Source organism: Anolis sagrei, chromosome 2 (assembly GCF_037176765.1).
Source record: "Anolis sagrei isolate rAnoSag1 chromosome 2, rAnoSag1.mat, whole genome shotgun sequence".
Lineage (NCBI taxonomy): Eukaryota > Metazoa > Chordata > Lepidosauria > Squamata > Dactyloidae > Anolis > Anolis sagrei.
The window spans coordinates 79,132,841-79,145,855 of NC_090022.1; the positions used below are offsets into that span (position 1 = coordinate 79,132,841).

Sequence of the window (13,015 nt, forward strand, 5' to 3'; positions counted from 1 at the left end):
AGGTCACTGTAGGTTCTAGTAAAAGATTATAGCCATAGAGGGCAATAAATCAAGAGCGTTGCTGGGAGTCAGGGAGACCATGATCTTAAATGTAAGACTTGAAAACTAACATTGTCTTCCAGAATAGGAAATAGTATTACTTTTTTATTTAGTGTGGTGAAGTCTCCTTTTCTGGAGGTTTTTAAACAGTTTGGGTGGGCATATGTTGGGAGTGCTTTGATTAAGTATTCCTAATATAGCAGTAAGGGAGCCTCTAGTGACGCAGTGGGTTAAACCGCTGAGCTGCTGAGCTTGTTAACCGAAAGGTCGCAGGTTCGAATCTGGGGAGCAGTGTTAGCTTCCACTATCAGCTTCTGCCAACCCAGCAGTTCGAAAACATGCAAATGTGAGTAGATTAATAGGTACCGCTCCGGTGGGAAGGTAACAGTGCTCCATGCAGTCATGCTGGCCACATGACCGTGGAGGTGTCTACAAACAACGCCAGCTCTTTGGCTTAGAAATGGAGATGAGCACCACACCCCAGAGTTGGACATGACTGGACTTAATGTCAGGGGTAAACCTTTACCTTTTACCTTTAATATAGCAGAATGGGGTTGGCCTGGATGGCCCTTGGGGTGTTTCCAACTCTATAATTCTATGATTTAATGAGGACTTGATATACCACTTTGAAGGATTTTTAGTACCTCAACATGTGGATTCTGTATCTTGCCAGTTGTCTGCTCCGTTTGTTTTGCTCTTTTCCTCTGTAGCCTGAGAACATAGTTAAATAAGAATTAGTTTATTTTTAACTACTGTTTGTTTTGCTTAGAGATTACTTGTGGCCAGCACAGGTTGTTTGCACCATGTTCATGTTATATTTATTAGCAAAGGGAAAAGAGGAGAGCAGAGCCACAGGATGTTAGCTGGGCAGCTTGTACAAATTGAGCCTGATGACTTCAGGCTGCTCTTCATCTCTCCCGGGTTCAAATTAAACTCTGAACCAAAGTTCTGGAAAAGATCTTAGATGGTACTTGACTGCACTTTTGAAATTTCAAGATCCAGATGTTGTTGCATGAATTATTGATATCTGGTTATACAAGTCTGCTGGTGAGATGCAATTTAGTGTGACGTAGCTGGTGTTTACTGTGACGTAGTGTATGCTTCCACCACCATCCCCATGAGGTGCAGATGAGTTTGGGCTGCATTCATATTCAGTACTAAGGAAAAATAACCTTGCCATGGGATGAGATACATAAAACAGTTAGGTTACTTCAGCTGAATGAGATAATGCACAGGAACCACATGATAACTACTATTGCATAATAATGATGATGCTGCCAAGATTATTTGTGTTTAGTTCACAGAAACATATTTGAATTCATTCCCCTTTAGTATAGCTATACACTTGAACATGTGATTCTAGTAACTGAATAAAAATGAGGTATAAATGCAACTAGAGAATTTCACAATTACACAAATACAGTCTGGACCCATCTGCAGTGTCTACTGTGTAAACTTCTCCTTCTCCTGCTGCTCCTCCTCCTCCTCCTTATTGGATCAGATTTCTTCCCTAAGAACAATCTTTTGCTTGTAGAGCTATAATTAAAAAATAATAATTTCAAAGTCTAGAGATGACTAATGATATAAAGAGCAAAAAGACTCCTTCTAAGAATACTCTATGCTCTTCAGGGGGCAAAAAGACACTTCTCCCTTGTATGTTTAAATCAGAAACGAACCTTCTGAATAGGCCTGATAATATAGAGACTATATGCATTCTGAATCATAGATTTGGAAGAGACCACAAAGACCATCCAGTGCAATCACATTTTGCCATGCAGGAAAAGCACAATCAAGGCACGCTGACAGATAATGAACATAATTCATGAATAGCCCTAAAGTGACCCTGTAATCTTGGTGAGATCATGATATATCATTAAGCAACTCGCATAAACAACAATCCTTAAGCTATTCTGTGATAATGCTGTTGGAGTTAATTGTACTGCTCTGGGATTTAAACTGAGAAGTGTAGAATATTCATGATCTCAAGTTCACCGCCTTCTAAAGATCACATGCAGTTAAAGGCTTTTGACGGGCGTGAGCCACTTCAGAAGGATAGGGGGCACATCAGCCCCTGAATGAAGTCATGGAGAGTTACACCCCTACCAAACCTGTTCCTTATAAAGCCACCATCCCCACCCCACTGCCAGCCCGTTAGGCACTTTCACTATGTTTTTGGGCCTTCCTGGCTTATGTTGGGCCAAATAAGCCATGAAGAGGACAGAAAGGGAGCAAAAGTCACTTCTCGATCATTTTGTTTTTTAACAAAAGGTCCTTTGAAGCCACAATTGTTCCACATTGCACCCCACACATGGTGAAAATGCCCTCCACATTTTTTAACAAGACTTTGGGGGGGGGGGGGGGGATAATTTTACAAAATTAATGTTCTACCTCTAGATGTGATAAGAGACCTCCATACATAATGGAAATGTCCTCCACACACACCCATAGGGATTGAGGAGGCATTTTGAGTCATTTAGAGCCCAAAAAAAGTGTCCAAAGTGCCCAGAAAAATCCTGTGGGAATGTTTAGGAGGGATTATATTTCCATGAGAGTCTTGTCTATGTATGTGACTTCTAATTTTTTGTCAGGAAGTATAAAATCTGCTTTAGTTTCTGGTTTTAATGACACTGATTTTTACAGGAGCCTCTGGAAACATTTCCGTGCTGTGAGCTTGTGCTTGTTCCTACTGGTTTTCCCAGCATACATGGCCTACATGATATGTCAGTTTTTCCACATGGATTTCTGGTTGCTGATCATTATTTCCAGCAGTATTCTCACTTCTCTCCAGGTAAGCCATAATAGCCTCTTGCATGTGTTTAATGTTCACAAATGTGTTGTGAAACAAGTTTGGGAAACACAAGAATATATGAGATGGGAAGTGTGGGTATAAAACTGAGTAACTAGTTATTTAAAAGATATAATAAAGTACATAAATGAGCATTTGCTTTCTCTCTCTCTTTTCATCTTTCCTACATCTTGAAATAGATTAGTAACATCTTGAAGGAGATTAGTAACGTGTTTAATATAGTTTTAGTCTGTTTAAATTATTGTTGCTGTTTTCAACTGTTTGAAGTTTAAAATTTTATGTGCCACCCTGAGATTACATATAGAGTGAGATATAACTACTAAGACAAACAGAAAGATATAGATAACTAAACACAGTCCATTTGTTTATCCAGTGAAGATTATCAGATTTTAATAGGTTCCATGATAAATTGTGAAAATGATAACAAAGAAGCTTCATGTATGTCTGTCCAAACATTGAGCACAATCCAAAGTCCCAATAATTCCATTGGCAAGCTTACTCATGCGGTCAGACCTGTACTATAGAAAACAATGGTCCTAAAATATTGTTCAATTCAACTGGACTTTGTCTACTGAGATTAAATGTATAGATCTCACCTGAATGTGTTGTAGTACATTAGTGTTAAAACTGTTGGCTGTAATATAAAGCCTTCTGTACCAGTCAGGTGTTTGTGTGTGTATTTAAATACAGCCCTAATGCTGAGCCTTATCAAATAAGAGTTTACATAAAAACTTCTTTATCGTGTAAATCAGGGGTCCTCAAACTTTTTAAACAGAGGGCCAGGTCACAGTCCCTCAAACTGTTGGAGGGCCGTATTATAATTTGAAAAAAGCATGAATGAATTCCTATGCACGCTGCACATGTCTTATTTGTAGTGCAAAAAACACTTTTAAACAATACAATAATTAAAATGAAGAACGATTTCAACAAATATAAACTTACTAGTATTTCAAGGGGAAGTGTGGGCCTGCTTTTGGCTGATGAGATAGGATTATTGTTGTTGTTGTGTGCTTCCAAGTCATTTCAAGCCAACTGCGCCCGTACCTTGGGAAGTCTGACTTGGCCACGGTAGTCCACGCTCTGGTTACATCCCGTTTAGACTACTGCAACGCTCTCTACATGGGGTTGCCTTTGAAGACGGCTCGGAAGCTCCAACTAGTCCAACATTCGACAGCCATGATACTAACAGGAGCGGAGCGCAGGGAGCATACCACTCCTCTGCTGCGCCAGCTCCACTGGCTGCCGATCTACTACCGGGCTCAATTCAAAGTGCTGGCATTGGCCTTTAAAGCCCTAAACGGTTCTGGCCCAAGCTACCTATCTGAACGTATCTCTGCCTATCAGCCCGCCAGGACCCTAAGATCTTCTGGGGAGGCCCTGCTCTCTATCCCGCCTGCTTCACAGGTGCGGCTGGCGGGGACGAGAGACAAGGCCTTTTCTGTGGTGGCCCCTCGGCTGTGGAACGCCCTTCCCATGGAGGTAAGATCAACCCCCTCGCTTATGGTGTTCCGTAGAAGATTAAAAAGTTGGATGTTTGAACAGGCTTTTGGTTAATCAGTGCAATGAATGTGACGATCACAGGAATTGAAATATGGACGACGAATTCAGATCACGACTCTAGTTATGAGATGCATTGGGTTGTTACTGTTTTGTAATATTGTATACTGTGCTCTTTTGTTTTAAATTGTATATTGTTGATTGATTTTATCCTTGTTGTAAACTGCGTTGAGTCACCGGTTAGGCTGAGAAACTGCGGTATACAAGTAAAGTAAATAAATAATAATAAATAAATAAATTTCAGACTTAGGTTGACCCTGAGCGAGGGCTGGGTAAATGACCTTGGAGGGCCGTTTCCGGCCCCCCAGGCCTTAGTTTGAGGACCCCTGGTGTAAATGATACAGTGCTTCATTAGAACAGGAATAAACATGACTACAGTGATCATGCTTCCAATGTATAAATGATTGATGGCTCTCATGTTTGGGAGTGTCCTGAATATATGTGCTGTACTGCCTCCGATAGATCAGGAATGTATGAAACTCATCCAAATACAATCTTATAAAGTTCTAGCCTTGTGACCTCCAGTGATAAACCTCTTTCTGCTCCCAGGTACTTGGAACACTCTTCATTTACGTCTTGTTTATGGTTGAGGAATTCAGAAAAGAGCCAGTAGAAAACATGGATGATGTCATTTACTACGTCAATGGCACCTATCGACTGCTAGAGTTCCTTGTTGCTCTCTGTGTTGTGGCTTATGGTGTATCAGAAACCATCTTTGGAGAGTGGACGGTGATGGGCTCCATGATCATCTTCATTCACTCCTACTACAATGTGTGGCTCCGTGCGCAGCTGGGGTGGAAAAGCTTTCTTCTCCGCAGAGATGCTGTGAATAAAATCAAATCACTGCCCACTGCTACCAAAGACCAGTTGGAACAACACAATGATATCTGTGCCATCTGCTACCAGGTATGCAGCTTGTCTAGACAGATCTTGTATGGATACTACTCTGCCTCCCTCTTCTGGTCATATATAGGAAGGACTGGCATGGATGTCTTAAGCTGGGCTATAAATAAAGTGAGAGGAAGAAGTTACTGTATTCACCTACTTACCTGGCTGGCACCCCGTAATTGGCCTTTGAGCACAATATATAATGTAGCGCAATGGCCTGATCTGCAGGATTTTGTCTTTTGTGGTTAGGTGTGGAGTGGAAAGTGGTAGGTTTGCAAGACTCCCAAGTAGAATCCCCACATCATGTAACAGGTGAATTGCCTGAATGCCTATCCCCTTCCCATGCATATTACAGGACCAGCTTGTAATCTGTCATTTCAATTAAAAGGGCTGCAACTTCCATTATCAAGGGTTGCAACTCCTGTTAGCTTTAGCCAGCAGCAAGGGACAGTGAGGATTGCAAGTCACCAACAATCAGGGTGCAGTTGGTGGTGGTTGTGTGCCTTCAAGTCACTTCCTAAGGTGAACATATCCCAGGGGTTTCTTGGCAAGGTTGGTTCAGAGTAGGTTTGTCTTTGCCTTCCTCTCAGACTGAGAGAATGTGACTTGCCTACAGTCACATGGTGTTTTTTTTTATGGCCATTTGGACAAAAGTATCCACTGTCACTGGCAACCTATAAGGTAGGAAGGACACCTTGAGCACACAAATGGTATATTCATCTTATTGTTGAAGGCTTTCATGGCTGGAATCACTGGGTTGTTGTAGGTTTTTCGGGCTAGATGGCCATGTTCTAGAAGCATTCTCTCCTGACATTTCACCTGGATCTATGGAAAGCATCCTCAGAGGTTGTGAGGTCCTCAACCTCTGAGGATGCTTGCCATAGATGCAGGCGAAACGTCAGAAGAGAATGCTTCTAGAACATGGCCATATAGCCCAAAAAACCTACAACTACCCGGTATATTCATCTCTTGAAGGATTCTTTCCTCAAGCAGTAGAAATTCAGTAAAATCACTACTGCATGCAGTGAACTTACATCAACTATGAGACAGGAGTTGGAAAGATCTGCAAACTGTTCACAATAAGCTCTTGAATGGTCCATACTTTCTTCTTTTAGGATAGAACATAATAGGCCTTTGACCACTTGAAAGGGCTCAGTTGCAAAAATTTCAATACATCTTTAGAACTAATCACCAGAAATTAAGTGGCTAATTATTATATTTCACTTTTCAAAGGCAAAAGGAATAATGGAGCAAAAGTAAGCCTAAAGTACCACTTCAGCATTGCGTTCTAAAGGCCTCTTATGCTTTGTCTCCCAAGAATGTTCTGAACACCAGTGATGTTCTAGTGTCACTAAAGTGGTACATTCAAGAGTCCTCAAAAGAAACTTTTTGTACTTTACAATTCAATCTCATGCTATTGAATCCATGCCACAGTTTGCCAGTAAAAGGTTCCTGTTATATGTATAGATTCAAATGAGATGGTGCTTCCAGTGCAAAATAAAATAAAATAGAAGCCCTTGTTTAATGTAATTGAATAATATAATGAAGACCGGCTGTTGGTCAGATAGGTCAAATCAGAGATAAACAACCTGACACCCTTCATGTGGTTTGGAGTAGACCTCCCATAAACCTAACCATACTGCTTGAGCTGTCTGTGAGTAACTGTTTAAAACATCTGGAAGACAGCAAGTTGCCTAGCCCTGGTAGAGATGGGGTAATGACTTGCTATAAGACAGATCCTTCTATTTCTATTGGTGGCATAATTCAAAATTATAACAAGCCAGCTATTACTTCATCTTTTTTCTTTTCTTTTTGGTTTGTACTGAAACCCAATTGTGTTATAAGCTCAATTTTGTACCCCTGCTCTGCTCATATATCTTTTAGAATTCATATTATTTACTTAATACTTGGCTCATGTAACGCTTTCCCATAATTTCAGGTTTTAATGATATGTATTTTTAATAGTGATGTATTTCTAAATGACGACAAATGAAGCTGGGCAGTGGGTCATCCTGGTTCACTTTTAGCAGCCAGCCTAGACTATGTTGAGTATTGGGGCAGCCTTGGGAGACTGGATGCCTGTGCATGGGCATAGTGTGACTCCTCCTATTGTTTTTTCTTTTCTTTTCAGGACATGAAGTCTGCTATCATCACTCCTTGTGGCCATTTCTTTCATGCGGGCTGCCTTAAGAAATGGCTGTATGTGCAAGAAACCTGTCCCCTATGCCACTGCCAACTTAAAAACCCTACTCAGCTCATGGGCCAAGGACCAGAGCAGCCCTTGCCACAACCAAATCCTGGAGCAGAGCAAAATACTGTTCAGCAAGAAGCTACAGGGCCCCCTGGTGTTGAGCGCCAGGAGGGGCCAAGTGGTGGACCTATTGACCAGGGACAAGCTGTCAAAGAGCTGGGTCTCCTACAAGACTCTGCTGATGCCAAGGATGCCTCGGTCAGTCTGAGCAACGCATCTTCTAGTGAAGCCAGCCAGAAGGAGATGACCGCAGAAGGAGTGGCCAAAGAAGAGGCAGAGGTTTTAACGTGGGACACGGGGGGCTGTATCCAGAACTGAAGTAGCAGAGACTGGTGCAAGAATAAGCACTCCAGGGCCACTCCATTCGGTGGACAGAATCCGACCCTTTTTATTGTAATAAGCAAGTTTAACTCTCAGAATGCTGGCCAAAATGTATTCATAAGATCCCATGCTGATTTCTGTGAGCTGCTTGGTTTACAGGGCTGCCAGTGCATTCCACTGGAAACTAACTTTTAGAATCTGTCGTCATGTTGCAAATGGGCAGAAGCTGGAAAGTAGAACTGAGTATTTTGGGAATTGAAAAGTAGGGAGGGCAGAAACATGAGGAAGTAGGGGGAGGAAAGAAGACAGGTGAAACGAAAGTCAGTGTTTCTGATGAAGGGAGAATAAAACGAAGGACAAACCAGGGATTTGTATCCCTGGCCTTGTTTTTCAGCAATGGATGGAGTCAAGTACGTTGGCAAAACTCTTGTAGAGGCCAGAAGTTTTGAAAATGGAAATGTATCAAGGATTGTGTTGGAACAGGGCAGCACTCAGTATGTCAGATGTAGTGCTTTGGGCATGTTGGGTAGGGCATTTGCATTCATGTAATCTATAGCAATTCTTGACTTTTTCTGATGGAGTCTTCAACACTTTAATGTTTAGGAATCTTTTTGTTACTCAATATTCTGGACAGTGTAGGCTGTGTGAGGTCAACTAAAGCTCCAGTGAACTCAGTCTATGCTTCACTATTGAGTGCAGATGAGACGTGGGAGGAGTTTTAGATCATGACTGAAGCCACTTGGTGCTGTTCAGATCTGTGTAGTGTTTAATTTCTTGCAGCTGAATTAAAGCAGTATTAATCTCTTGGCAATATTTGCACCTTTGGGAATGAGTACATAAATTGTATGATCAAATGCCGCAAATGCCACTTCAGAGGCTGTTACTAGGATTTGCACCTTTTTCTCCTATGACAACAATGTGTGTGTATTCAAATTTTTACATTTATCATGGCTTTCAGGTAGAAATAGGGGCTGGGGGCGGGATGGGAGCTGGCAATTTTTTAATGTGAATTTTGATATGAAAAGGAACTAGTCGTTTATTTATACACTAGGCTTGGCGCTTAAAAGTGTTTTTCCTCCCTCCCCTTTAAGAATTGTTGTTCCGACTGTGTAATGTGGATATTATTTTATTTTTTAGTAGTGGGTATGGATGTAGATTGACAGACATAGCTGAATGTCTCAATAAACTCCATTTGAAGATTTTGTACATTTGATTATCTTGTTCTTTTGTAGCAAACGCTGTCTTAACAAAATGCACTTGTAAATGGAGGCACTTAGTAAAGTCACTTTAATGGCTCTCAGACAGGCCAGTTTTCAGTATAATGTTATTCTAATTTGGCTTGTCTGAGGAAGTAAAACTCTCAAACATTAGGGGTCTCTCAGGTACCCCTTTTTATTGGCTGCTAATATTTATTATATTTATTTATTTACTTTATTTCTATACCGCTTTTCTCAGCCCTCAGGCGACTCAAAGCGGTGAATATCCTATCACGCAGCGAATACCAAGTTTACCTACTGGAGTTACTTCACCAGCTACAGGATGAGACATCCCTACAGGTGTAAGTTTTTCATAATTTTGAAGTCATGAGTGAAAGGGACCTTTAAAAAAAAAGATATAGAAAAAAGCATATATTACCATCCTTAATGAATCTCGTATTCTAGGAACATAAAGTATATTCGATATATAATGTTATACAATTGCACAATTTTGTTGTCATAAAATTATGTTGCTATAGTAAAAGCTTGGTCCTGTCAACAATAGTTACAACCCCAGCTCTCTTGACAGGGCTCTTCACTTGTTTGTCTAAGGCAGGCATCCTCAAACTGCGGCCCTCCAGCTGTTTGGGACTTCAGCTTCCAATGATGAGTGCTTGAATGAGAGACCACGAATGTGCTCTAAGCTGTATTTCAGAGAAAAGAACTGGGAAAACCATCTCTTAAGTATTACTTTCTTAAGAAAACTCTGAAATTCATGGGTCACCATAAATCCATAGGTATCTTGAAAGCACACACAAAGCTGGAATTATTATTATGGATGACATCTGAGTGAGGATGTGAAAGATGTATGGTTAAGATAAATGTGTGGTTTTTCAGGGTGTGGGTTAGCTAGAGAGAAGTATGTGAGATTTTAAAGATAACAAATATTTCTCCTTGGAATCAAAGTATAATGGTAACATGAAATATGTAATGGTGGTATCCAGAGGGGATAAAAGTTGCATTATTCCTTATAGGAACCTTGTGGACATTTAAATGATCCCTAAAGTTGGTGTCACATGAGGCACAGGAAAAAAGTAGTAGTAATAGAGGTAGGGATCAGAGAAGGCCAGTATTTGCAATAAACAACTGTGGAAGTCTATATTTGATGCATTAAGGAGTGGAAACCCCACATTTGAATACAGTGGTGGGATTACCTAGAGCAGTGGTTCCCTAACTTCTTTGGTCACGGAACCCTACAGAATACATTTATTTTCCATGGAACACTGACTCTATCTCTGATTTAATATTCTGGATCATTTAATTTAAATAGATTTCCCAATTTCCTATATAACATCTAGTGTTAGAGTAAATTTTACACTTGATATTTTATGAATAATATCCCAAATGTCTTTCATCTCAGAAACTGTACAAGGGAGAATTTTTAAAAAGCAAATGTGGAATAAACGTGAAAAATCGACTACATATGAATCAGTTCAGGTGGCAAATAAGATGTTGAAATGTGAATCCAATAACTGTAACTAGCAATAGCTGTAGTGCAAAATAGCTATTAAGACTATCAATCAAATAGTTGGCCTTGTGGTTTTATTTTAAAATCTATTTAAATTTGATTTTCAAGATTCTTAGCAGAACCCCGATGATGCTTTTACAGAACCCTTGGAAAAACCATAATTTGGGAACTACTGGCCCAGTGGAAGGAAATCTCCACACTTAATGGCAGGGGAAGGATTTCTAAAGAAGAAACTCTCACGTTTGGTGGATAAGGCTTGGGGAAAAACCTACATTTGATAGCAGCTATGGGATTGCCAACTCATTTACACTGTCTCTTACATTTGGATCAACAGAATGTTTACAATTCCAAGGGATCTTCAGCATACTTTGCCTCATGAGAACCACTGAGGTCATAATTTTTGAACTTCTGCTATGAATACCACTGGTGTGAAATTCCAGAGCTCTTTATAGGAGCAGATGAGGAATATAGTCCAAAAAGAAGACAGTGGTATTTTCAGGCCCTGTCTTGTGCTTAAAGGAAAAGAGATACAGATACAGAGTACACAACTTCCTTTGTAGATTGGAATAAAATGTTTTCTTTTTCAAGCCTTCTTCTTAGCTTGGCCTTCAAAGCTGAGAAAAGAAAACAGAGGTCCCCACTGGAATGCTGGAGGATTAAGTTCTTATTTATTTCCCCTGCTCTGAGCTTGTATTGTGCAGTTGGAAGGAAATGTCCTTGAAAAATGGGTTCCTCCATAAACGATTCCAGCTTCTGTTTGTTTTTAAGATGGAAATTATTTTCTCAGGGCCTTTGCCTGGGAGGAAGTGAGCAAAATAAGAATTGCCTTTTATACAAAGAAGCAGCCTTTCTTTCTTTCCTTTTTCTCCCCAACATTGGTCACAAATTATAAGAGCATTTTATTGTATGTTAAACAAGCTGTCTTGTTAAACAGAAGACAAGTGGGCTGCTCTCACTAAGAGATGTTACAATCCAGCCTTTATTTGTGCAAATATTTCTAAAACTGTTTGACAACCCCGTGGGCAAATCCAGAAGTCTATATTCACCAAACAGCTCTTATTGGAAGGAGTTGTCATCACTGCCTCTAATAGCCAAGATGCGGATCACTTATATAATCAAAGAGAACATACTGTGCTACCAAAAAAAAAACCTACTAAAGAAGGCTCTTGTTACATCCCGGATAGACTACTGCAACGCGCTCTACGTGGGGTTGCCCTTGAAGACTGTTCGGAAACTCCAACTAGTCCAGCGTGCGGCAGCCAGATTGCTCACCGGAGCGACATACAGGGAGCATACCACCCCCCTGTTGTGCCAGCTCCACTGGCTGCCGGTTCAATTCCGAGCACAATTCAAGGTGCTGGTCTTAACCTACAAAACCCTATACGGTTCTGGTCCAGTGTATCTGTCCGAACGTATCTCCCTCTACGTCCCACCTCGGAGTTTGAGATCATCTGGGGAGGCCCTGCTCTCGACCCCACCACTCTCACAAGTGAGGCTGGTGGGGACGAGAAGCAGAGCCTTCTCAGTGGTGGCCCCCCACCTGTGGAATTCACTCCCGGGGGAAATCAGAACAGCACCAACCCTCCTCTCCTTCAGGAGGAGGGTGAAGACATGGCTGTGGAACCAGGCCTTTGGGCAACCAGGCAATTAGACAATGACAACCAAATAAGACAATCAGATGTGTGAGATCGGCAGGATTGTCGAAATGGAACCAAAACAGATCTTTGAGTTAATTGTACACTGATGGGTAGGAGGAAGTTCCAGGTTTGTATTGTTTTTACTGATTTTATCATTTTACTGATTTTATTGGATAATGTTGAATTGTGGGAATTTGTACTGTTATATTTTTTGTGATGATTGTTTGTGTAGCAGGCGTCTAAGTGCGCCTTGCAGCTGTAAGCCGCCCTGGGTCCCCTTCGGGGTGAGAAGGGCGGGGTACAAGAACCCCAAATAAATAAATAAATAAATAAGGCAAACTACTTGATTCTTCATGGGTCCAGCTGGATAATCAAACAAATGGGACCTGCAGCACGGAGCCCAGAAAAAAATATTTCTGGAAACAGCTTCCAAATTTGTAGAGTTGCTCAAAAACGCAGTATTCTCTGGCTCTAATAAATGTTTCAGAACATCCCACACTTTCAAACAAGCAGATTTCTGGGAAGAGTTCCTGCTTGTTAGAGCTTCCTTCAGGAAGCTTGCTTTTTTTTCATGTCAGAAAAAAGGGGGTCCTTCAGGAAGCTAAAAGCTGTGTGGAGTCCAAAGTGGGCACTTTCTCCATGGTTTTTCATTTGTTTCTATAAAATTAGCACTCAACATTATGTGACTGCTGTGTATGTTTAATCCTCATTGTGGAGCATATGACACTGGTATCTTTACTTTTGCTTTTAGGAACCAAACTTGCCAAGAAAACTCTGACAGGTTCACCTTAG

At 40.9% G+C, this 13,015-nt stretch overlaps 1 protein-coding gene across 1 annotated transcript in view; it reads left to right on the forward strand.

The window, feature by feature from the left end:
- The window catches only part of RNF145 (ring finger protein 145), a 76,558-nt gene extending 67,490 nt beyond the window's left edge, over positions 1-9,068 (forward strand). The window contains exons 9-11 of the mRNA XM_060765566.2: positions 2,680-2,827; positions 4,952-5,308; positions 7,422-9,068. Coding sequence (XP_060621549.2) covers positions 2,680-2,827; positions 4,952-5,308; positions 7,422-7,859 — 943 coding nt within the window. The 3' untranslated portion in view covers positions 7,860-9,068. The remainder of the gene's footprint in view (positions 1-2,679; positions 2,828-4,951; positions 5,309-7,421) is intronic.
- Positions 9,069-13,015: the final 3,947 nt, after the last annotated feature.